The sequence below is a fragment of the Heterocephalus glaber genome, unplaced genomic scaffold, assembly GCF_053883595.1.
Source record: "Heterocephalus glaber isolate CG9 unplaced genomic scaffold, H.glaber_assembly_v1.0 deba00001442, whole genome shotgun sequence".
Classification (NCBI taxonomy): Eukaryota; Metazoa; Chordata; class Mammalia; order Rodentia; family Bathyergidae; genus Heterocephalus; species Heterocephalus glaber.
In genome coordinates this window covers 47,675,735-47,701,309 of record NW_028258296.1, presented here as the reverse complement: position 1 = coordinate 47,701,309, position 25,575 = coordinate 47,675,735, and the positions used below count along the sequence as shown (strand labels likewise).

The 25,575-nt window shown below is 39.0% G+C and overlaps 1 protein-coding gene across 1 annotated transcript in view; it reads right to left on the bottom strand.

Moving 5' to 3' along the window:
- Positions 1–1,765: 1,765 nt before the first annotated feature.
- Positions 1,766–25,575, bottom strand: part of Lrig2 (leucine rich repeats and immunoglobulin like domains 2) — a 61,074-nt gene continuing 37,264 nt past the window's right edge. The window contains exons 12-18 of the mRNA XM_004853755.3: positions 15,821–15,984; positions 14,130–14,450; positions 12,593–12,874; positions 10,993–11,442; positions 9,818–9,967; positions 6,783–7,073; positions 1,766–4,098 (exon numbers count right to left, since the gene is read on the bottom strand). Of these exons, the coding sequence (XP_004853812.1) occupies positions 3,875–4,098; positions 6,783–7,073; positions 9,818–9,967; positions 10,993–11,442; positions 12,593–12,874; positions 14,130–14,450; positions 15,821–15,984 (1,882 nt within the window). The 3' untranslated portion in view covers positions 1,766–3,874. The remainder of the gene's footprint in view (positions 4,099–6,782; positions 7,074–9,817; positions 9,968–10,992; positions 11,443–12,592; positions 12,875–14,129; positions 14,451–15,820; positions 15,985–25,575) is intronic.

Here is a 25,575-nt window from a genome sequence, read left to right as displayed (position 1 = left end):
AGGACCCAAGTTTGATCCCCGGTACCAGAAGAAAAAAAAAAATCTGAAATACTCTAAATTGAATACATAAGATTTTAGAGGACAAAGGTTTTAAGACTATCAGATTGCATTTGGATATTTCCAATGACAAAATTGAAAAAGACCTTAAAAGTCATCTTGTCCATTTTCCACCTCAAGCAGAACTCTCTTCAACACTATTAACAGATGCTTAGTTAGCTTCTGCATATATTTTTCCCTGAAATCCTGACTATTCCAACTGTCAGATAAATGTATTTGTTAGATTATACAGAATTACCAGCAGGTGTATACACACCACCATGTAGATAACTCCTGTCCTTTCATATGATCACCTCTAAGACTATTATTCATAGCTCCCTTTCATAGGAAAATGGGTAACCAGTCTAAATTGATAGCCTAGTGTCCCTCTTACAACCTCTCAGCTGGGGATGTGCAGGCAACATGAACATTACAGGAAAATGTGCATTTAAACCAGAGGTGCCACTTCAGGGGCAACTGTACATTGGACTGGGTTTCTGATACCTCTTCTACAGATAGCTTGCATTTGAGGGAAAGTACTTAGAAGATGATGAGTGACAGAGAGCCAATAGCTTAGGTGTAGATTCAGACTGCCAGTTAAGGCTTGGCACTCAAAGAAAGTGCTACTTCTTTTTCCAGGCAGGCTTGGAGAAGCAGCTTAAGAGGGGCACAAACAACAAGCATCTATGTGTTCAGTGAAGTGGTAACTGGGCAGCAAGGCAGTATTTCAGCCTTTCAAGTCTGCCCTGCTTTGCAACGTCCCCGATTAACTTAATATTAGGTGTTGTACTGCTGGGAAGAAACACTGATGAGTCACTAAGTCAATATTTTGCTTGGTGAAAAACATATGCAATAAAGATGTTTGAGAAATTTCTTGTCTTGGCATTAGAATTTATGCTATTAAGACCAGAGTAGGCTCTTCACATTTAGACAGTTTCCTGACTAGTTTTTGAAGCAAGCTAGGAGTACCTGTGGAGGATGTTTCAACCACCAGAGCTGACGTCCTGGAGAATAACCTGAACCTTCGGGAGTCCAGCCTGACACCACTGGTGTGGAAAGACCACTGCTGGTAGATGGAGGTGGTGCTCCTGGATGAGAAGTTTCTAGAATGCTGGCTCATAGCCTATCTCCTGCTCTCTCACACCTGACAGCTGAGGCTCATGGGTGTGGTCTCTGGTCACCCAGCCATAACTCCACACTTCCCATTCAGAAGGATCCATCTGAATCTGAGTGAGTGTACTGTGACGCTGACTACACCAGAAAGCTCAGTGAGGCACACACTCACCACGGATTCGCTGCGCACACTCCTCAGCAGATCCTGACACTCTGGAAAGCTGCTGCTCTAGAAAGCAACTGAGTTTTCACCCGAGACAAGATTCTTTAGGTTTACGGATAGATACTCTTAGAAGCAGAGTATTAGCCAGTCGTGGTGGCTCACTATAATCCCACCACTTGGGGAAGCTGAAGCAGGAAGATTTTAAACAAGCCCAGTCTAGGTTTAGCCAGATCCTATTTCAATATTAAAAAAAAAAAAATTTACAGGCTGGATATGTAGCTCAGTGTGAAGGCCCTGGGTTCAAGCCTTGGTTACACACACACACACGCAGAAAAGCAGAGATTTTTTTTTTGCCTTATGAGTATTTCTTAGACCATTATTCCTGCTACAGAGGAAATAAACCCGGCTCAATTTAGAGCAAGCAGCAACACTCTTATTCTATGCTAACAAATATTTCATGAAAGCAGCTTTTTATTAAAGTAGCATAATCCTCTTTGGTTCCTGTAGGGAATTGCAGATTCAGATAATGTTACAGCTGGAGGGGGCTCTAAAAGCATCTAGTAAAGGGCCTCATTTCCTAAATGAGAAAAATGGGCCTAGAGAAGTAAAAAGACCTGCTCTAGATTACACAGCTAGTAGGGAGCACGGTGAGAAAGTGAGAAGTTTCTTAATTCCCAGTCAGTCCAGGACAAACTATCATTATAACTTAGTAAAAAGGAGGACTGCAGATTGAAGGGACTTTTGTATTCCCAACACTCTGGGAGCCTGAGGCAAGAAGATCGCAAAGTTCTAGCCCAGTCTGGGCAGTTTTGTGAGACTCTGTCTCAGAATAAAAATCAAAAAAGGGCTGGGGATATAGCTCAGTGTGTTCTTGGTTCAATTCCCAGTACCATCAAAAAAAGAAAGAAAAAATTCACAGTGTAAATGAACAGAGTCAAAGAAGGCAGTTCAAAGAAGAAAAAGAAAGGTACTGCTGTCCAGAGAAAGAATATAAAATTCAGCTAAACTTTCTGATAAAATGCTGAGAAATTATGTGAGTTTAGAACCCTGGAAATGCATAAGGACTTAAATGTTTTTATTTAAGAGAGTAAAGTTATCTAGTAAAAGCCTAATATTAGATTTAGAAGATAAAATTGAACAGCCTACGTAAGGAAATTTGAAAGCAAGAAGAATGTCCATCACATTTCATCAAAGTGTTAAGTTCTTTGTTTACATAAAGTTCTTTGATCAGAAATTCAAGAAAACTTTTTGGCTTAAACAATCACATGACAAAACAAGGAACATTCCAAAGCTTTATAGTATAAAAATTTATGTACGTTCTATTCTCAAGAGGACTCTTCCCTTCCAAGATATGCTGTGCACTTGTAAAGAGAAATTAAAAACAAACAAATAAGAAGAAAAGCAGCAATCTTTGGTTTCCGTGTCAATGAAGTAATTTGCTGAAAAAAGTCCTAAAATAAGTCTTCTGGTTCATATAGCAATGACAAATCGTCAGGCTCTGAAAGAGCAAGACTTTTTACGCTACAAAGGGAATCTTGCCTGGCACTTGTACACAGATGACAAATGACTAGGAAAGTGAACGTTTAGGCATGAAGGAAGCAGTTAATTACACCAAGATTGTGTCTGTGTGTATGCAATCACTAAGTACTCTGCCTCTATACATATACTTCTTAACAGTAAGTTTTCAGAACTTTAAACAAAGTTTTTTCTTTGTTTTGTTTTGTTTTTTGGTACCGGGGATCGAACTCGGGACCTTGAGCTTGCGAGGCAGGTGGCATCACCACTGAGCTAAATCCCTGGCCCCAACAAAGTTTTTTCTTTAAACAAAGTTTTTAGATCTCACTTTAGTTATACAAACTCTCTGATCTAAGAAGCTACTCACAATAACTAGACATTATATATAATTTTGGCATATCAAAAATATTTACATTGCCACCAACACACAGTCAAGGAATAGAAAAATTATTTATAAATGCACATATATTTACAGTGAGATCCCTGGGCAATAGGGACAAAAACTAATAATAATTCACAAGAATACAAAAACCTTTGACCTGGTACCAGCTGGTCAAACCTGGGATTCTTGCCAAGGACCTTGAATATCAAAGCCCTGGTCTCAGCTACCTGCTTAAACCCACTGAATGACCCCAGGTACACGTCCTAGAGGGCTCCGAAGTTATTTCTGCTCCCTGGAGGGCAAAGTGGAACATCAAAGTGGTGACGTTTTCACAGTCTGCAAATTAGGAAAATCCAGCAGGTTAAGCAGCAATGAGTCGCTTCCTGATGGGCAGTGCGCACCTGGCACACCCCCGTGGACCACAGGAGACACACGGGCTCCACATCTTCCTCTCCAGTGCCACATATTCTCACTTCTGTCAGCCGCTCCCCTTTCCTTGTCAAGCGTAAGCCCAAACATACATCAGGCCTACCTTGGTGTGGTCAGATGTAATCATAAACAAGAGTACAGCAAATGCTGACTTTGAGGTTCTTCTCAATTGTGAGGTAGTAAATACAAAATTAATTAACTTGAGTCTCTGCCCAAATTTCATTCTGGTATGGGTTTCATGTGTCCTCACTACCACTTTGAATGTTCCGAGTCCTACTAAAGTCAAAAGCATGGTCCTGTAACCTGTGGCAGGGCATGGGGGAAGAACAGTCTGGCTCTCTCTCTGCCAGGTCCTCATTCTGATGCAGCTGTGGTGACTTAAGGGCTGGCTGCTGGGGAAAGGGAGGACAAGGCAGGCCTGCTTCTCTGTTTGTGCTCCACAGAGGCTGCTGCAATGTTTCTGAGAATGAAAAGACAAAAATTATCAGTGGTGACTAAAAGTTCTTAATTTTCTAAAACTTAATGTGCCTTTAACCAAATTCTCAAAGCAATAAAGATGCCCAATATTCCTCAATAAGGACAGAGATCAAACATGCACTTGCCATCTTCTTAGCCGTAATGAAAAAAAAAACCTCAACTGTGGTCCAATGAATCCTTTTACTCATCAAATGTAATCAATTTAGGGCAAGAAGTGAGGAGGATGGGAAGGGGAAATAAACAGAGCAAAGATATGCCATGTACAGGAACCTAGTAACTTCAATGAATGTAAACATTTTAGGCCATAATATGAGCTAAGATTAATAAAATCAAGAAGAATGAAAACTGGGACAGGGGAATTAGAGGAAGAGAGGGAAAGAGAGGAGAGAAGGAGAAGAGGATTAAAAAAAAAAAAAGAAGCAGGGTGGGGGATTTAGCTCAGTGGTTCCACCGCCTGCCTCACAAGCACAAGGTCCCAAGTTCAATCCCCAGTACCAAAAAACCCCCAAAAAGCAAACAAACAAGAAGAAGCTGTGATATGTACATGTAACCACTCCAAGATGACTGTAACCTGCATCAACTATAAACATGTACTAATAAAAAAGTAATCAATTTCTAAAACATATTATGTATCATGTTCTTTCACTTATTTTCGTGGTTCTGCTGTTTCAAAAATTTTAAAATAAAACTTCAGATACGCAGAAAAAAGACTAAAGAAACTTAATAGTATCCATATCGTAATGAAGTTTCAAGATACACAGATAATAACGGCTGAAGCAGTACAGCTACTACATCCTTAAATTGTTCTTAAATTGTTTTAAAAGTAAACAACCACTGCCTTTCAACTTCTAGTAAGTAAGACCAAACGAGACAGGAATGGTGTTGTATGCCTACAATGCTAGCTAGCACTTTGGGAGGCTGAGGCAGGAGGACTACAAGTTCAAGCTGAGACTGGGCAACCTAGCAACTCAGCAAGATCCTATCTCAAAATTTAAAAATGAAAAGGAGTGGAGATGTACCTCAGTGCAAAGTCCCTGGGTTCAATCCAGGGACATACACAAAAAGAACCAAACAAATGATAAGCAACGAACAGTAACTAAACACAGCTACATTAAATCAGATTGTTTGTACTTTGGTTTTGAAAGTACACATTTCTCATTCTTATTCACAGCAGTGGTGAGCGCTTTTAACCAAAGAAGGTTTACTGAAAATTGCATTAACTTCATGGGATACATTCTGGGAAAAGCTAGCCTAACATTCTGAAAACAAATACCCGCAAGTAAAAATGAATCTCATGGGAAAAGTAAGCTACAGTAGGGTGGCCTGAGCTTTAATATGCACAGGAATAATCTTGAGGATCTTGTTAAAATGTGCATTTAGATTCACTAGATCTAAGGAGGGAGCATGACTGCATTTCTAATAAGCTCTGGGATTAATGACGACACTGAGTCTCTAGCCCATGCTTCATGTAGTGAGAATCTTAAGTGCCTGAGGTAAAAAATGGACAATGGACCAAAGCACTCTGATTTGCTAACTTCCTTACTTAGAGACCAGATTCAAAATGTGAAGACTCTCCAAGGTTAAAAAGAGAGGTGCCAGGGCTGACATACAGTTTAATGGAGGGTGTGTGCTAAACATACACGTGAGTGTTCAATCGCCAGCAATGAATTGAAGAAAGAGGTGGTGCACTTTTGGTTCTTAAACCCTTTTGGTATAACTCTTCTAGGACTTGGAAAAATGAATTTAGTGCTGGTACACTGCTTTTATGGATACTAAATATAAAGGTAAGAAATTAACTTCAAAAACAGTACTTTTCTTTTATCTGTATCCTCTTAAGAAATGTTGCTAGAGCTGGTCTCTTAAGACCAAAAGAGCACTTACATTTTAAGTCTCATGTTAGATCATTTTATTATTCCTGCCAGAACCATACCTGAAAGTACCATTACACACTTTACTTTCCTGTAAACCTGTAATTCTTGCCCCTACCCCCACTTCCAGTGCTCTTCTACTTCAGGCTGACAGGAGGTGACAGCTGATGGAAAGCCCGGAGGGCCAGGAAGACAGGCTCAATGCCACCCTTCAGAGTCTAGTGAGAACTCTCTTTTACTCTACTGTTATCAAAGGCCTGATTTATACTTGTACAATAGTCTTTTCCTGGGCCAGGCAGGAAAGAAGGTACTATATCAAGCCACCTTCTCAATTATGGCCTCAACCATACATCACAGGACAGGTGATGCTGAGATTCAATATTTGCAAAATAGAACAGCATCCAAACATGTAAAGTCTTTTCAGTAAAAATGTTCACCAAATCATGCCCAAATTGTATTCTTACCATTCTGAATCTCCATTAAGCAGAGAGAAGAGAAAAAATACTAATACCCTCTATGAAACTTTTTTCAGTTTTCTGCCTTGCCTCTCAACTTTCAGTAGAGTGATCTTATTAGCCCACAAAAGTTGTTTTCATCCTATTGATAAAGACTTTGTAACTCAAATAAATAAAATAGTCTCTGGATCTAATTTACACCAGTTAAGAGTGATAATAATTCCAGTATACCAATTTGTTTCCTGACAAATGAGAATGCTACCTATAAGACAAAATGAAGTAGGTGAAGTGAAAGCAAAATAAAAAAATCAAATCAAAACAAAACAAAAGCAAGCATTCCTTACCATTGCTCATCTGTGTGGAGGGAGGTTTCTTTTCACTTATCCTCTCGTGGTTGGTGGGAAAGGCAGACAGCTCTCTGTCTGCCAATGATACTAAGTTCTCCAAGGCAGCGGCATCTTGGGAAGGACATGACAAAAATGTCTCTTTGGGCATCTGGACCATGAGACTGGAGAGTGTCTGATCTAGAACATCCTCCTCAGCGATATAGGTGTATGGACAGTATTCTCGAGTCCTTGAGTAAATGTTGGCATTGTCATAGCAATCTGAGCAGATCACCCGGGTACCAGTGCCACCTAATGACAACATGGGAAAGAACCCAAACATTTTTCTGTTAAGGAATTCATTTTTCAATCATCAGTTTCTTTCAACAGTTATTACTGTCACTGCTGAGTACTTTTATAAACCATGTGAAGTTTCAAGGTTTGTTGGTGAATTAACTCGTTTAATCCTTACAACATTCCTTTGAGGCAGGTACTACTATCACAGGAATAATAAATAAAATGATCTTTACAGATAAAGTAACTGTAGCAGAGAAATTAAGTAACTGGACTGAAGTAATATTATCAGAATGAAGAGCTGAAATTTAAACCCAGCCTGGCTTCAGAGCCTATACTCTTGAATATTATATTAAACCCTCTCTGTCCAGCCTGGATAGGCCAAGTTCAAATCAAGGGATCCAAAACAGGGCTGGCACTGTGCTACAAAATGTATGTTTGGCTTAAGCAGACTAAAGCAGGGATCAAGAAGCTATGATGACTTCACTTCACAAGATCATGTTACTTTCATGTGTCAAGAGGTAAGCAACACTAACTGCTAAAAGTATCCCCAGTCAAGAATCCTGCCTAATATGTAGGTAACAGAATTTAATAATAAGCTCCCTGGACTGTTATGTGCTTTGAAAACTAGATGAAGGAAAGACTGTAAGAAGTAAAGAACAAGTCATTTATTCATCATCAATCAACAGAACATCAGAACTGGACAGACTGAGAAATCATTTCATGGAATCCCAAAAGCAATGTTATTTCCTACAGATTTCAAAGAATAAAAACTTTTAAGTATTCTTCAGAAAGTCAGAAATACCCCCTTTATGGCTCTGGATGTAGCTCAGGGGTACAGCATTTGCCCAGAAACACACCCTTTTCTATGGAAAGCCAAAATAAAACCTAATTGGGCCAGGGATTTAGCTCAGTGGTTCCGCCACCTGCCTTGCAAGCACAAGGTCCCGAGTTCGATCCCCAGTACAAAAAAACCCCCAACAAAATAAAACCTAATTTATCAATTAGAGGAGTTCTCAACACTGCCATCCCTATAAAACTACTTTCTACATCCTGCCAGATCTGACTTCCAATAGTTTGTTTTGTTAAACAAATTTCTATCTATGTTCATACTTTTTTCTTCTATTATCTTTATCCAGTTTTAGGATTAGCACAATTTTGAGTTCCTAAAATGAGGGGAGAAGTGTTCCTTCTTTTTTCTGCTTTAATTGTTTGATATAATTTATCAGTTAAAATGTTTATGAGCCTGCTGTTGTCATACAGGTAGGTTTTCAAGCTAGGAATATACTTTAATAGGTGCTATTCAAATTTTATATTTCCTCCAGAATTAGTTTCATTAATTTGTCTTCCAAGGTACTTCTTAGAAGTTGTCAAATTTATTTCAAAAAAGATTTTTGTAAGATGCTTTCTATATATCCTTTTAAATTCTGTAAAATCTGTAGTAATGACTCCTAGATCTTAATATTGTAATTTAAAAAATGTATAACTGATATTGTGTAACAGGAAGAAAAGGTCTAAAAGACCGGGGGAATTGGGAGGGGTTGGGGAAGGGAAAAAAGGGAAAGGAAAAAATATGAAAAGAGGAAAAAAAAATGGAAACAAGGTCTTTGCAAATAGGGAAGGGTGGAGGGGGTGAAGGGAGGGCAAAGGAAGGGGAAAAAAATAAGAACCAAGATACTCATGTAAAGGTACAAGATCCCAATGATGAATGTAACTGTATTTTATACCGAAAATGTACCAATAAACTTAATGGGGAAAAAAAAAAAAATTAGAGGAGTTCTGTTAACAGTCAGCCTAAGAAATCTTTGAAGAAATGGAATAAATCTTATTTCAGTATGGTACTTGAAGTACCACAAAGGGGATCTGTGGCAATCTTGGGGAGTACTTAATAGAGTACTGCTTCTCTATTCAAAAACAAGTAAACTGAAGTGCAGATCTTAAGTGCCTTGTTCCCAGTCACAGAGCTAGAAAGAGAAAGTGTTAGGACTCAAATCTAATCTTTCTATCCCTTAGTTCACCTCCCTATGTTGTCTCACTGCAGAAGTGAGGACGTGAGAAACAAGAAAGGGCAAGAAGCAGTATTGAGGAGTCAGGTTCTTCTTTTGGAGACTGGGTCTCACTATGTTGCTCAGGTTGACCTTGACGCTCCTGAGTTCAAGCAATCCTCCCACCTCGGATTCCACAGGAGTACAGACAAGCTCCGATTCATTTAATTTAATGCCCAGCTCAGATTCATTTAATTAGGAAACATTTTACATCTCTCCAATGTTCTCCATTTTATACTGAGAAGCACTGTTACCCTTTTAACTACTACATATCTACCTGTCAGCAGTAGCACACCTCCACTGCATAGTCTGAAGGATGCTTTCCCTGAAAGGGTTAAGAAACACCTTTTTTTCAGTACCAAAAATCGAACTCAAGACCTTGCGCTTGCAAGGCACACACAGCGCCACTGAGCTAAATCGTTGGCCCCAAGTTAAGAAATATTTGAAGTGAGTTCCAAGGACACCCTCTTCTGTACTAATAGAGGTTCAACAGACTCTACCCTTGTTTAAGGATAATGTGTTTCTCCTTTCTGTAAAAGAGCTTCTTCTCTTGTTAAGTCTTTAAACAATTTTCATTCTATTTTGCATCCAGCCGAATGTTTGGCTTGAATATTTTACTTTTAAAATATCACTTAAGGTTAACGGGGAAACTACACGCAGAAGCATACACCAACCAGGACTAGGGAAGGTACAACCATGAACAACAAAGAGCCTTACCATCGGTGCCTCTGTGCATGTACCCACTGACAGGAGGCATAAGCTGCTGATGACTGCCTGCCTCAGAGTTGCTGTAGCCTTCCTGTGGCTCAGACAGTGTTCCTTGAGAAGACAAGTAGCTGGGAATGTCTGCAGGCAGATTGAGCTCCTCTGTAAAAAGAAACGTCTGTGACTCTCTGGGTAAGCAGCTGAAGCTAGCACTCACAAGACTATTTTGTAAATGTGTTCCATTGTGATACAACTGCTCAGGGAAATGGTATGGACTTAAAACCCCACAAGCTGTTCATACTTTCCCTAAAACTACTTTACACTAGAGTTCTCAGTTTCACTTTAGGACTATGACCAGGACTGGGGATGTATAGCTCAGCGTACAGCACTGGCCTAGCTTGCACAGGCCCTGGGTTCAATCCCCAGTAGTAAAAAAAAAAGCGGGGGGGGGGGGGATTTACCAAAAGAAACAAAACCTGAAGGTTGAAGTTTATCTAGAGCCACATGTGCACAATCTGACTGGATCTCTTCTCTTGCAGATTTCAGTAAGAGGGCTACAAGACTGACTTAAGTCATAAGGGCTCTACTCTTCCCTGCAGCAAAATTGTGGAAATGAACCTTAGGCATTACACTTTGCTGCTAGCTTGAACCACTGGTGCCACACGCATGACTGAACCGTCCAATGGGACTGTCCTATGCTACCCGATGGGACGGTCATGCATTAACCACCAATGGTTCAAGCCAGAGGTAACAAGTAACACACTCAAATCAGTGCTGCCAGCAGTGAGACATATGAATCACTGTCCTTGTTGTGGACATGTTAAATAAAGCAGGTGTACATGTAACAGTTAGAAGAGCACAGCTTAGAGAGAGTATTCAATTCTTAAAATAGCTCTAAAAATAGGTCCTATCGGGCTGGGGATTTAGCTCAGTGGTTCCGCCGCCTGCCTCGCAAGTGCAAGGTCCCGAGTTCGATCCCTGGTACCAAAAACATAAACATTAAAAAGATAATCTTTAAAAAAAAAAATAGGTCCTATCAAGGAAGTGAGCATTTTAACAGAAAAACTTCTTTATACCTCCTATCAGATAATGTACTATATAGTTCCTCAGTGTTATTTATTTTTCCAATTTCTATACTACATTTTAACTCAAGTACAAACCACAGGTGTCATCTGGATACCACTCACCTGTGTTTGTGATGCTATAGTCTTCATTTTTCCTTCTCATGTGGTAAATAACAATGACCCAGATCAAAGAGGTGCCCACAACACAGCAGACCACAACAATGATGACAATGCCAACTGTGGTCCAGCCATCATCTTCATGCCCAATGCTACTCTGAGAGGAATCACAGTTGGGGGATGAAATGACATGTAGGTAAATGTGACCGCGTTCTGTCCCAAGAGTGTTAGACATAATGCAAGTGTATTTCCCAGCATCTTCTAGCCCAGCATCCACAATGATGAGAAGCTGGTTGGCTGCAGCAAAGAAGTGTCGTTCTGTCACCAGCAGCGGGCCATCATCTTTAGTCCAGTTGAGGCGAGGGGCGGGACTCCCTCCAGCTATACACTGTAACACGGCTGTTTCACCCCGGGTTACTGTCCTGTCTTCCAGAGGCCTAATAAATGAGGGTGTCTCTAACAAGAAATCATTATAAAAAATCAAGTTAGGCAATTTTATTCCCTAAATCCTATTGAATTAGACTACTGAAGCTATGATGAAATGAGTATTTTCATATACTCATGGGAAGCTGGAAAAGTAATGTTTCAGAAAAATAAAAGCCTCAAACTACAAAAACCTAAATCTGAGCCAGTAATTATGGCACTGCCAATTTTTTTTATTTTCAAAAATGCATTAATGTATAGAGATACCAAGAAATCGTCTATCATGATATTCACTTAATTGTTTTCATCTGTCTCTGGGAGTGAGATGCTGAACATATCTTTCTGTTTAAGACAGAAACTTAACTTGTGTTATTATAAAATGTTTCTAGGTGAAGGAAATTAAGAATGGCTTTAAGTATGTGAGGTGGTAGGTATGTTAATCAGCTTGATTCTAGTAATCATTTAACAACATATATGTGCTTCAAAATGTGATACTGTAAAAAAAAGATACTGTATACCTTAAATATATATGGGTTTGTTAATTATACCCAATAATTTTTTTTGGGGGGGGGGACCAGGGATCGAACTCAGGACCTTGCGCTTGCAAGGAAGGCACAGTGCCACTGAGCTAAATCCCTAGCTCTCAATATTTTTTTTTTAATTGGAACTCCAGGAAAAAAAATAGAGGGTTATGAGAGGCGCACTGGAAGGAAAATAGAAAATCTAATCAGAAGACAGATAACATTTTTTGTATTATTTTAATTAACCAGGGAAAAAACAAATTTGTTCTAGTTTCTCTGTGAATCAGTATATGAAGCAACATCAAAGAGCTGGGATTCTTTTAAGAAACACAGCAGAACTTTCAATACAAGTTCACTGGATAGTAGAAAAATATATACGAAAACCTTACAGAGGTAGACATACAAGAATAAAGTGATACAGTGTTTTGAATTTTTAATTCATGTGATAAAGATCCCTAGTTTTGACCTCAACATTTTCCCGGAGTTCAAATATCTGACCCACTGATGTCCTAAGCTGATATAACCCTTCCAAAAGTGGCAAAATCACAACAAAGGTAAGAATCATGACTGAAACCTCTGAATGATTTTTCTCGCCCATAAAGACAACAGCAAGTCTCAGTGGCGCCAAAAACTCAGACACCCTTAAAAAGCAGTAAACGTACCTAGCACTATTAGTGAAGCATTTGCTGAGAGGCCTCCTGCTATGTTTTGTGCCATGCAGCTATAGATTCCCATGTCTTCTATTTTCACGTTGGCAATGAAGAAGACATCATCCTCTGGCATGACGTGCATCCGTCTTTCTCGAGCAGCGGGAAAGTCAGTGCCACCATCTTTCTGCCAGGAAATTTGAGGTGCAGGGTGCCCCTCTGCAGCACATTCTAATCTGGCCATGGCACCAGTGCGAATAGTTAGGTCCATTGGAGTTTTCAGGAAAGATGGCATCTCTGTTTCAAGAAAGATCATCAAGCGAAAGTAGGCAGAAGGGAACACACACACACACACACACACACACACAATAACAATCATTATAACACTCCATTTCTCAGAGAACACATATTTTCTGAAATAACAGTGAAGATGGCTTTAGAGACTATCTTTTCTCCCTGAACCTCAGAATGTGACACCTAACTCTTCCAGAATGTATAGCATGACTATCTGATTATCCTGATGGGAACAGAGAAACCAAAGGCCATAAGCCTTACTGAACTCTGTATTTGAAAATTTGATACTTAATGGTACTCTCTCATGAAGCTATACAGCACTTCTCAAACTAACATCAACACAGTTGCCAAGGGAAATGGATGTTTTAAAAAAAAAATTATGCCTTTAAAAGAATACCATTAAAAACTCAGAAGCAGCTGGGCATGGTAGTGCATACCTATAATCTCAGCACTCGAGAGGCTGAGACAGGAGGATTGTTGCCTTGAGCTACATAGCTCAAGGCCAGCCTAAACTGCAAAGCAAGATCCTGACTCAAAAACATAAAAGCACAGAAGCAAGACCCATCTTTTGGGTGTATAAAGCCTGAAATGTTGAAGTTACTCAGTCCAACAGGCAATAAATCAAGCAGCTTTGAAGAAGTTTTGCAGCCACAGGAAATAAGAGCATTAATTTTTAAAATGATTCTGTGTAAATACATTTAATGATAACTGGACCCAGAAATATCCTAAATACTCTATTATTAGAAGGCCCTGTGTACAATATCAGGAATTTCAGTTTTCAGAGAATTATGGTTTTAGAAAATTAAGAATATCAAAAGAAGGTTCCCAAAAGCACAAAATGCAAGGAAAAGAGCTCGTCTCCTAGGGTCATGGAATTTACCTCTTAACCAAAGATCACTTATGGATGATAAGTAGATATATGAGCTAATCCAAACCCCACCCACTCTACACATCAAAACTCAAAAAACAATTAACAGTAAGATTTCCCCCCCTCAAATGGCAGGCTTACTCCAATTTTGGGGGGCAAGTGATTTTAAAACTGATCATGAAAACCCCTTCTAAACTAAAAAAAAAAATTATATAGATATAGATATAGATAGATAGATACATATAGACATCAAGGAAAAAGCCAGGCATATTAGCACATTGCCTATAATCCCAGCACTTGGGAGGTTGAGGCAAGATAATCACCTGAACTCCATAGTGAGACCCTGACTCAACAAAACAAAACAAAATATCAAGGAGAATAATTCCTTACCATTCACAGTTAGTTTGGCTTTCTGAGAATAATTGGAACCAAAGTGATTAGTAACAATACACTGATATTTTCCTTCATCTGTGAAATTCACATTGAAAAGATGTAAGATACTAGTATGTTCCAGAGCTTCTCCAGCTCGCTGCTGATAACGAACAAAATTCTCAATATCCACGTCATATAGGATTTCACTGTCTTTGCGCCACACCGTGGACATCGGCGAATCACTGCTGCTCACTGCAGTACAGGTCAGCGTCACATTAATACCCCGTAGAGCAACTGTGGTTTCAGGATGTATCCTTATCTGTGGCTTTAGAAAATCATCTGAGAAGAAAAATGCAGCAGTAGCCAAGTCACTTATTTATTTTTGCTTCTTAAAGTCCAGTTTTAAAACAAATACTGTGAAACTGTGAGTTCTGAAAACAGATCGGCAATATTAAGGGTGAAGGAGACCACAGAGCTACCACCTAATACCCTTGTTTAAAGATGGGGAAAACAGGGCCAGGGATTTAGCTCAGTATTTTCACCACCTGCTGCAAGAACCTGAGTTCGGTCCCTGGTACCAAAAAAAAAAAAAAAAAAAATGGGGAAAACAGGGCCAGGGATTTAGCTCAGTTGTGCTATGCCTATCTCCCAAGCACAAGGTCCTGAGTTCCATCCCAGGTACCAAAAAAAGAAAGATGAGGAAAATGAAGGCCAGAAAAATCAAATGGCTTGCTCAAAGATATTAAGTCAGCGGTGAACATGGTCTGAAACTTCCAAAATAGTGAAAAGTTCCAAACATAGCAAATGTACAACTGAAGATCGGTTTAGGACTGGCTAATAAACGCTAGATTCATAAAGAAAATGTTGCTGAATTTATTCAGAGAAGAAGGTTTATGAATTCTTAACTAGCATCTTCATTGGATAACATTTCACTGTGCTACAAAAGTTGTAAGCAGAAATGGAGGATAAAATTGGTACACTTATCTACACTTAGAACGATGAATGACAACATAAGAAGAATCTATCTGCATTAGATTCTTTGTTTCCTTCTTTAAGATTTGTAAAAATTATGGAAGTAGAAACAAAGGTCCATGGGCTTCAACTTCCAAGTGTTCCAAGTTATCTTTAGGTGGACTGTGAAAACAAGATTTGGCAATCTACAAGTACTCACATGGATAGAGATCCTAGTGGCGCAAAAACATACACTAAAAGCTGTATAGTTGGTCCTCCCTACCCATGACCTCCACATTCAATTTAACCATCTGCAGACTGAAAACAGTAGGGGAAAAACTGTGTTTGTAATCCAGCATAGACAATGTGTACCCTGTTTTAGTGTAACTGTTTTATGTGTTTCATATGGTTTTTGGTTTGTTAGTCTGGCTGTTAATCTGTATGTACAATATTAACTTTACAAGGAATTATAAAATAAATGAATCTGATGCTGGTAAAAAAGGGAGGGAAAGGGGGAAAAAATTGAGTAGTGTTATATACATGTGCCAATTCCCCACAGTGAATATAATCATTATGTACTGCAAACATGTATTAATAAAACTTTTTAAATTCTGTTGTAATAAAAATTGTAGAAGGGCTGGAGATTTAGCTCAGTTGTGCTGTGCCTGCCTCACAAGCACAAGGTCCTGAGTTTGACCCCCAGTACCAACAAAACCAAACCAAATTTATCCAAAGATTTTAGAAACAAAAATACAAACCACAGACGAAATCTTCTAGATCCACATTCAGGATGCTTTCCCCTGCCAGCCATTCAGGATGTGCACAGCTTACATTTACAGAATGATGAAGGTTATTATCAACCAGCCACTGAAGTAACCATTTCAAATGACAGTCACAGAGCAAACTGCTTGTGTTCAGAATCCTGCAGAAAAGAGGAAAATTACCTTTTGTTTTCCTTTTCATTCTAAGTTTCCTTATCATCAAAACCTGGTTACAAATTTATACATTTTTCTCACCAAATTTTTTTTGTTTAATTTTAATCTAATTATAAAAAAAGTTCAGGCTGTCATCCTCAATTCTCCAAAAGTGTCAATGTCATGAAAAAAATCAAAAAGGGGAAAACAAGGGCATTTTAAAGAAGGCTAAAGAAACATTACAACCAAATATAACATATGGTTCTTGATTAGGAAAAAAAAATCTATAAAGGACATTACTTGACAATGGGAAATCTGAGTATGGAATATTAGATGTTATTATTTTCTCAATGTTATGTCCCTAGGTATGATAATGGTGATGTGGGCATGTACTAAAATGGGCAGGTGGACCCTATTCTTAGGAAATATGCAATGTGACCGAAGTACACAGTAAATATTTACATTTATAAATTTATTACAGTAACAGACACTCTGCCCATCAGACTCCTCAAAATACTTCCCCTCACTCTGAACGCACTTATTCCATCACCTTGCCACTCTCTGGAGATGTTTTGTAAGTCCCCTTTCAGGTCTTTACAAAGTGTGACCAAAAACATAGTGAATGCCACTGCTGAGTGCCAACCAAGAGAAAGGCAGGCTTACAAAAAAGATTACGGTGTGTCCTCGTGTGCCTTACGCACCAGACCTGGCACTGTGTGACTTCTGGCTCTTCCCCAAGTGGAAATAACCATGAAAGGTGATTGTTTTGAATCAATTCTGGACATCGAGGCAGCAACAAAGCCTCAACTAAGGACAGAGAAGAGGATTTCCAGAACTGCTTCAGAAAATGGCAAGCATGGGATAGATGTGTTTGAAGCAAGGTGGAGGATTTTAAGAGGGATTAATGGCAATGTCTTTAATAAATTTTTTAGAAGTGTAGACATTCACTACATTTTTGATCGCGCTGGTACACAATGAGATACTGGTGTGACATGTCACCTACAACTTTTAATGGTCAGCCAAACAAAACAAAAACCACCAACATGTATGTATATATGCATGAGTGTAGGGAAGAGAACAACAGTGAAAGTGGGAGCCAGAGAGATAAAAAGTGTGGAAGGGAAATATAAACCCAGCAAATAGTTAACAACTGATATATCTAGGTAGGCATATGGGTATTCATTGTATCTCCCTTTAAATTTTTGAAAAGTTGAGAGCAAAAGCTGCTTACTATATATTTTAGAAAGAAATCTTCGCTATAGTGAGTAAAACTTTTTAGCCCTGTGACAACGTGTACTTCAACTTAAGACTGAGAGGCATTAAGTATTTGAGGTCTATAAAACATACCTAAAAAATCAGTGTTTTCACTCCATAACCCCTTAAATGTTCTGTCCACTTAAAAGTAGAAAAGCCAAATGATTCTGAAAACATTGTAACTTGTTTTGTATGCAGGTTCAAAATCTTCATCTAGTTTGAGAGTTCAGTATAAAGGTATATAAACTGTGGCTCCACCGAAGTTTCAGTCTTTTCTTTTTTGCAGTACTGGGGATCAAACTCAGGACCTTGTGGTTGCTAGGTAGATGAGGCGCCACTGAGCTAAATCCCCAGCCCAGAAGTTCCAGTCTTTAACAGTACCTCAAAGCCATAGAGTAGTACCTTGGTACATGGCATTAATGGTTCCAGGAGGTACAACAAGCAACCAAACTGACAGGTACCAAACAAGCTGTTTTGGCTGGAAAGGGCTGTAAGTCACAGGCAATCGAGTAACAATGAATATAGGGGCCAAGTAGTCAAGTACCAAGGTATGACTGTAATTTGTCCAGGGCAATTTTACTTAAACCAGCAAAAATTATCTTTTGCATTTAAGAATTCTTCAGTTTCATTCATTTATAGAGAAATATTTGAGAGTGGACTGCTATATGTTAGGCACCATTATAGGCCATAGAGACAGCTCTCAGAGAGCTTGTATATGTGGACCAAGCAAGCAATAAACAAACACAGCCTGTTACAGCTTGTATCTAGAGGTCCCCCAAGTCACAGGGAATTTCAAAGGTGGCTGGATTAGATGCTGGGATTAAGGATGCCCCACCCAGGGTGTGGTTGGCACCACAGGTAGCCTGGATAGAATATAAAGAGACAGAAAGAAGCTGCTTTGGTACTTGCTGACTGCTGTCTGCTCTGCCGAGCCATGGACTGCTTCTCTTCTGTGAAGCCCCTTTGCCATGTTACACTGCCTTAGAGGCTAGCCAACCATGACCTGAAACCTCTACAAACTGTGAGCTTTTTCCCTTTAACTTGGGAGTGTCAGGTATTTTGTCTCAGCAATGAGGAAAGTAACTAAGACACAGCCTTTTTCTGTTTTATTTTTTATTTTGAAATAGCGTCTCAGTGAATTTACAGGCTGGCCTTGAACTTGTAATCCTCCTGCCAAAACTTTTCAGTAAAAGAATGCACTAGAGGGACAGGGATTTAGCTCAGTGGTTCCATCACCTGCCTCGCAAGCGCAAGGACCCGAGTTCGATCCCTACTACCAAAAAAAAAAGAATGCACTGGAGTTCCTGCAACAGTCATTATGTTTGAAGCAGCTGTTAGAGGAAAAAAATTGAGAAGTACTTGTTAAAGCACTGTTACCAAGATGCGTCATGTAAAGGTACAAGCTCCCAATGAGAAATGTAAATGTGTTGTATACCTAAAATGTACCAATAAAAGAATTTAAGAAAGAAAAAAAAAAAGAAAAAAGCACTGTTAAGCACAATATGTGCAAGGAAGGAAGAGACATGTCTTTCTTTCCATGGAACAAGGCAAGTCCTTTTATTCTGTCACCTTTTGTTCAGTAGGACCAGCTCAATCATCAACTGGCACCTGCTTGTAAAGGTAATTTACTAGGTGTATGAACAATCAAGACATTTAATGAGGGGTACTTCTATGAAAATAAAAGAAAAAAAGGTTAACAAAACAAAAGATAAATTCAGTTATTAAGTCCAGAGGGTATTCACACAAAAAGTTAGATGTTCAACTCAAAAGCATCTTCAGATGGAATTAGGAGCGCTGAGGATTTAGCTCAGTGGTTCTGCGGCCTAGCCCGCAAGCACAAGGACCCGAGTTCAATCCCCAGTACCAAAAAGCAAAACAAAACAGATGGAATTAGGACAATCAGGGCAATCTGACAGATTTTCCTGGTTCACAGTGTAAGTATCTCTGGTAATGCACCCTGGAGTACAGGTGAACTTTCTGAGCACTCCACACAGCAACAGGCATGAAGGTCGACTGTACATATCTGCTATGGTGATTTCTCTGAAATTTCTCTGGAGTCATCCAGCTTCGGTGTACAGGGATTTAGGAAAAAGGTCATTTTAGTTATGCCAAGTCAGGAGGGTGGTAAAAAACTGGAAATAACAGCTTGGAGAGTTGTAGCCAGATATTAAGAGGAAACTAGATTAGAATCTTGGTAAAGACTAGCAAAATGTGTGTGACAGAAGCCACAAAGGTACAATACAGTTTTCCACTGAAACAAAGATTTTTCTCTCTACAATCACCCCTCCCCACCACTTTCCATTCCTGATTACAAAATAAATCTAGTCTTATTAGACTTGGTCTGATTATTTGCATTAGTGCAACAAGAATGGCAACTGACCAGAGTCCTATTTGAATTTGCATTGCTATAACTTTTGAAAGAAATCTCAGAACACTCCCTCCTTTTTTGTATGGGGCCACATTCTTGCTAGGCAAGCACTCTATCACTGAGCTACATCCTCAACCCTTTATTTTGAAACAAAAGTCTAAGTTGCCTACACTAGCCTCAAACTTGCAATCCTCTTGCCTCAGCCTCCCAAGTAGCTGAGATTACAGGTGCATAGCACCACAGCCGGCTTCTGGTTACATTTTTGAAAGTATCTCAGAGTTACAAAGCCAAGCCAGGGATTTGCCACCAAACTTTACTTTCAGTACTATAAGTTTGAAGGAATTCTTCTCTTCTTGAGGTTCTCAAAACATTCTGAAGCTTCTTTGCTCACTTGTAAGGTCTACATGAGGTGGTGAATCTACACCACATGTTCCTCAGTGAGGCTGCTTGTATCACTGAAAGCTCTAACTGGTTCGCCATCACTGGCCTAGAATAAACACAAAAGGAAAGTATAAAGCTAGATTTTCCAAGGGGGCTCTTAAAAGCACTGGCATCTCAAGGTCAATCTTAGTTCTTTAAAACTAACTGGTCACGCTTAATTTTATACAACATTCTTAAATATGACATTCCAGCTAAAGCCTTGGTAATAAAACCAGTGTTTCCAACTGTGTCCTCTTGCAAGAATATATTCCTACTGAACGTATGTAAATAACTACACTGCCATGAAAGTAAGAATATTCACTAAGTTTGTGAATTTTGGGAGGGATCAGGCAGGGAGAAAAAGCAGTTGTTTCATTTTTGCTGACAAAGATGTATTTTGCCTAATTGCTCTAAGTTATAGACAGCTTAAGAAAAAAGAGAAGTAGTTCCTTAAATCTGGAAATAGAACCAGCAATGTTTCAAAACCAAACCTGTAATTATCCTTTATCAGTTCTTCCAATCTCATATAATTGTTTTTCTGCTTGATCTTGGGCTACTAGTTTCATAAAGCCACCAATTCCTTCATTAGAGTTCTGGAAATTGTTAGTCCAATGACATGCTTACCAGTGCGATATCAGAAGTTATCAGAAACCTGTACTTATAAAAATGTTTTCCATGAACCTCTTTGAAGATGAAGCACTTCCAAATTTTAACTGTTTGCAAAACCTTTCAGGAACACATTAAAGTAAATAATAACTGCCTGTGAATGAGAAATGACTTAGAATGGTCATGGTTAAATTTAAGAAACAAAAAAAAAGGACTATCAGTGTAGCTCAGTGCAAAGGCCATGGGTTCAATTCTGAATACAAAAACAAAAAAAGTTTTTTTCCAGGGAGAGCCAGATACCATGCTGAACCTGTAGTCCAAGTTACTAGGAGATGTCAAGCAAGAGGATTACTTGAGCCCAAGGGTTCAAAGCCAGCCTTGGGTAGTATGGGAAGATCTTGTTTTGAAAGAAAACATAGTAATTAATTTCTCCTATTTTTGCAGAGTTGGTAACTCGGTAGTAGAGCATGCTCAAAGACGTGGGTTCAATCCCTAGCACCAGCAGAGAATGAGATCTCACCAGGAGACCACTGGGAAATCACACATTAACATAGGGTCAAAAAAACTTTATTTAGAATTTAATTTGGGAAATCTGTCCAAAAAATCTGAAGGTTCGAACAATTTACTAAATAGGATCACAGATAATTAGGAAACAATACTTAAACATTTAATAACCAAACTGACAAAAAAAAATTTAAAAGCTTGCAGAGATAAGAGGTTACATAGTTGTGAATAAAACTTAGCTCTTTTAGTATCAAGAATACTCAGTTTTCTTAGGTAATCAAAGACCTCACAATGACAACATGAAATGCAGGAAATTATTTTGATGAATAATTTTTGTTTTCTAGGCAGATCATTTAAAAGAAAGAGAAAATTCATTCATTCATAGTCTCTTTTCAAGAACAGTTAAATAAGCCAGTGTATGGCACATGCCTATAATCTCAGCACCTGGGAGGCTGATACATGAGGTTCACTGAGAGTTTGAGGCCAGCATGGGCTTCATAACAAAGGCAGGGCCAGCCTAACTATATAGAGAGACTATCTCAATAAATAAATAATCAATCCAAAAAAACTTTATCAAGATCAACCAATAGGGCTAGTGGCATAGATCAGTGGCAGAGCCTCTGATTAGTATGCATGAGGGCTTCCAATACCCCAGGAAAAAACAAAAGCAAAACAATAGCCCAAGATAACGTTGTTTGATGCAAGAAAATTATATTTTAGTTTTATATAGGCATGCTGTTGATACTAACGCTTCTTTTTAAATCCCTGCAGTAAATTCCTTCAAATGTAGCCAGCTGAACCACACGAGATATTTTCTCTTCCCAACTTCCTATATCCATCCTGTTTTTGTTCTTTATTTTCCATTTTCATTTTGGAACAATGTTTTTTTGGGTTGTATTTTTTTGTACCAGGGATCGAACTTGGGACCTTGCGCTTGCAAGGCAAGTGGCAGAACCACTGAGCTAAATCCCCGGCCCATGGAACAATTTTAAGTAATCTCCATACTAAGCCAGGCATGGTGGCATGCCTATAATCCCAGAACTCAGAACGCTGAACCAGAGGACCTCCAAGGAGATGGAGGAATGGTGAACAGCAGAAAAACAGTCTCTCTGAGATCTGGTGTCCAGATGCTGGAATACAGCAACGTGAGAAAGGGAGGAAGGAGGGAAGTGGGTCCCTGGGACCCTGCAAGGATCTGAAGTGAGAATTGGAGCCCATGGGGAGAGCAAAGAGAGAGACCTCAACACAGAAGAGGAAGATGACAAGCTGGACTTTCTCCCTAAGCCCTAGCTCACAGCGTAGGAGGGGAGGCTCAAACCTGCAGGTGCACAGTGACTACTGGCGAGCAAAGGGGCCTCCACGGAGACACGTATAAGTGGAACGGACCAGTGAACACTGTAGACTGCAGTGACTGGTGAGTTATTCCAGTTCAGACATCCCCCAGGAGAGGGCAATTGGGTGGCTAGTTGCCATTTTGGAAAGGGGACAAATGAACTCAGAACTCAGAACAGCTAGGGTTGGCTGTATCTAACAGCTCCCAGTGGCAGGATGAGGTGCAGCCGAGCTCAAGTTGGCAGGAGGCACCAGGAGTGTGGTGAGCTGAACAACTCGAGTCTAGCCTCACAGCCAGAAACCAGAAGCAGCATGTCAACTTCAGTGAAACTAAAGGTGCAGGTTTGATGCGATTATCCACCACCCCACCATAATTCTACTGCTGGCTTGCTGGGATCTGAGTTCTACCTACCAGTAATAGCACAGACATGCTCTGAAGTGGACTATTTTCCCCCCTTATTTCCTTCCTTTGCTTTTTCCTTTTAATTCTTTTTCTCTTTTTCTTGATTATTATTGTTTTTATATGAGTGTGAACCTTGTATCTGGTTTTGTTGTTTTGTTCTGTTCTTGATTCTGTCTCATCCTTTCTTTTCCTCCTATCTTCACTAGCTTCCCAAAGCTTGCGTAATCTTCGTTGGTCCTCCAGTCTTCCTTCTAATCTCTCTTCTATTTCTCTACTTTTTTTCCCGAAACCCCTTTTAAATTTTCTACCCTGAGGGTAAAATCCCCATATTGAAGGGATATTTACTGTATACAACTATCTGATTTGTTTTAGACTTTGTTATATAACTACAAATCATGTTCATATGGTTAAAGGTGGCAAATTAATAGTTGTCACACTCTGTCATTTTCTAGGCAGTGTTTGATGCTTTTTTTTTTTTTTGGTACCAGGGAATGAACTCAGGACCTTGCGCTTGCGAGGCAGGCGGCAGAATCACTGAGCTAAATCCCCAGCTTGACACTATTATTACTGATTGTACTTCTTCAACCAATTTGACATAACTGTTGTAATCACTTGTTCTCCTTGTATGCCAAAACAGAGACTGCCTGAGGGCCATAAACAAACACTATAGGGTAGTGCCAAAGAACAAGGGTCTAGGCCAAATAGGCAGCAACTTCTCATCCCCAATAAATTGAAGAGGTAGAATCTTGCAATACACTCAAAACTCAAAAGCCAGCTACACTTGGTAGACATTTTTGAGAAGTAGCCATTTCCTAAGGGTTTTTGATACTAGCAATACAGCTACCCACCATAAACAATTTACAAGCATCAATGCAGGAATTAAATTTTTTTAAAAAGAAAATGAGAAGACACAGAAGCAAGTTACAACCCCAGACTTTCAGCTCACCAAGGGCAAATCCATGGGGCAATGAGGTGGAATAATGCTAAAGCCACCCACCTGGATTCTCTGAAGTAACAAAGCAGGTGAATGAGGCTCTAGAAAAAAATCAAATCAGAAATAATTTCTCAGATAACTTCAGAGATGATGACAGTAATGAAGGACACAGTAAATCTAGAGTAGATGCAGATAAAAAAAAAAATTGACAAGCTTAGGAAAATGATGGAAAACAATGACTGCCCAACATAGGAAAGAAATGAAATTCATGAAACAAATTCAATCAGGTATGAATGGGATTAAAAATTCTACTGAAAGTATACACAGCAGAATGAACCAAAATGAAGACAGAATATCAGATCTAGAAGACAGGTTTGCAGTTAGCAATCATGAAAAGAAAACTTTCTTAAAAATAGCAAGGGACTATAAAAAAATCAATCCAACAGTTGCATAATGATGAAGATTAACTAAGATTGATTGGAGTCAACAAAAAAGCAGGAGATAGTGCAAGTGACATAAAAAACCTGTTCACAGAAGTAATGGCTGAAAGCTTCCTAAGCATGAAGAAAGAATTTACACAGATAAGTAAAGCATATAGAATTCAGATTAGCCATGATAAAAAAAAAAATCCACCCTAAGGCATATAATAGTCAATATTCCAGAATTTCAACACAAGAACAAAATTATTAAAAGCTAGTAGAGAAAAGAAACAAATCATCTATAAAGGAAAGCCCATCACAATCACAGCAGACTTCTCAATACAAGCCATTAAATCAAGGAGGGCTTGGTGTAAAGAATTTCAAGCCTAGCGCAAGGTCCTGAGTTCGATCCCTGGTACCGCAAAAAAAAAAAAAGAATTTTCAAGCCCTAAAAGAAACCACAAAAACTTCATTAACACACGGAAATTAAATAACACCCTGCTGAACAACTGATGAGTCACAGATTAAAGAAGAAATTAAGATAATGCCAATACAACATACCAGAACTTATAGGACACAATGAAAAATGAGGGAAATTTATAGCAGTGAATTCCCACATCAGAAAAACAGAGCAAGCGCAAATAAACAACCTAATGTCGAAACTCAAGCTTCTAGAAAAAGAAGAGCAAGTCAAGCCCAAAGCTTGTACAGGGGAGGAAATTACAAAGATCAGAGCAGAAATTAATGCAAAAGAGACTAAGAAAATACAAAGAATCAATGAATTAAAGAATTAGTTTTTTGCAAGATTAAAATTGACAAACTTTTAGCCAATCTTATCAAAAGAAAGAAAAGACTCAAATCCATGCAATTAGGAATGAAAAGGGTGAAATCACAACAGATCCTGCAGAAATCCAGAAGATCATCAATACCTACTTCAAGTACCTGTACTCTAATAAGATGGAAAACAGAAGAAATGGATGGATTCCTAGATACATATAAATTACTAAACCTAAGTCAAGAAGACATAGGGCTGGGGATTTAGCTCAGTGGTTTCACTGCCTGCTGTGCAAGCGCAAGGACCCAAGTTCGATCCCTGGTACCAAAAAGAAAGAAAGAAAGAAAGAAAGAAAGAAAGAAAGAAAGAAAGAAAGAAAGAAAGAAAGAAAGAAAGAAAGAAAGAAAGAAAGAAGACATAAAAATTCTAAATAAACCAGTGTCAGTCAATGAAACTGAAGAGTAATTAAAAACCTACCAACAAAGAAAAGACCAGGCCTCAATGGATTCACTGCTAAATTCTACAAGAAATTTAGAGAAGGCCTAATGCCACTACTTCTCAACCTCTTTAATGAAATTAAAGGG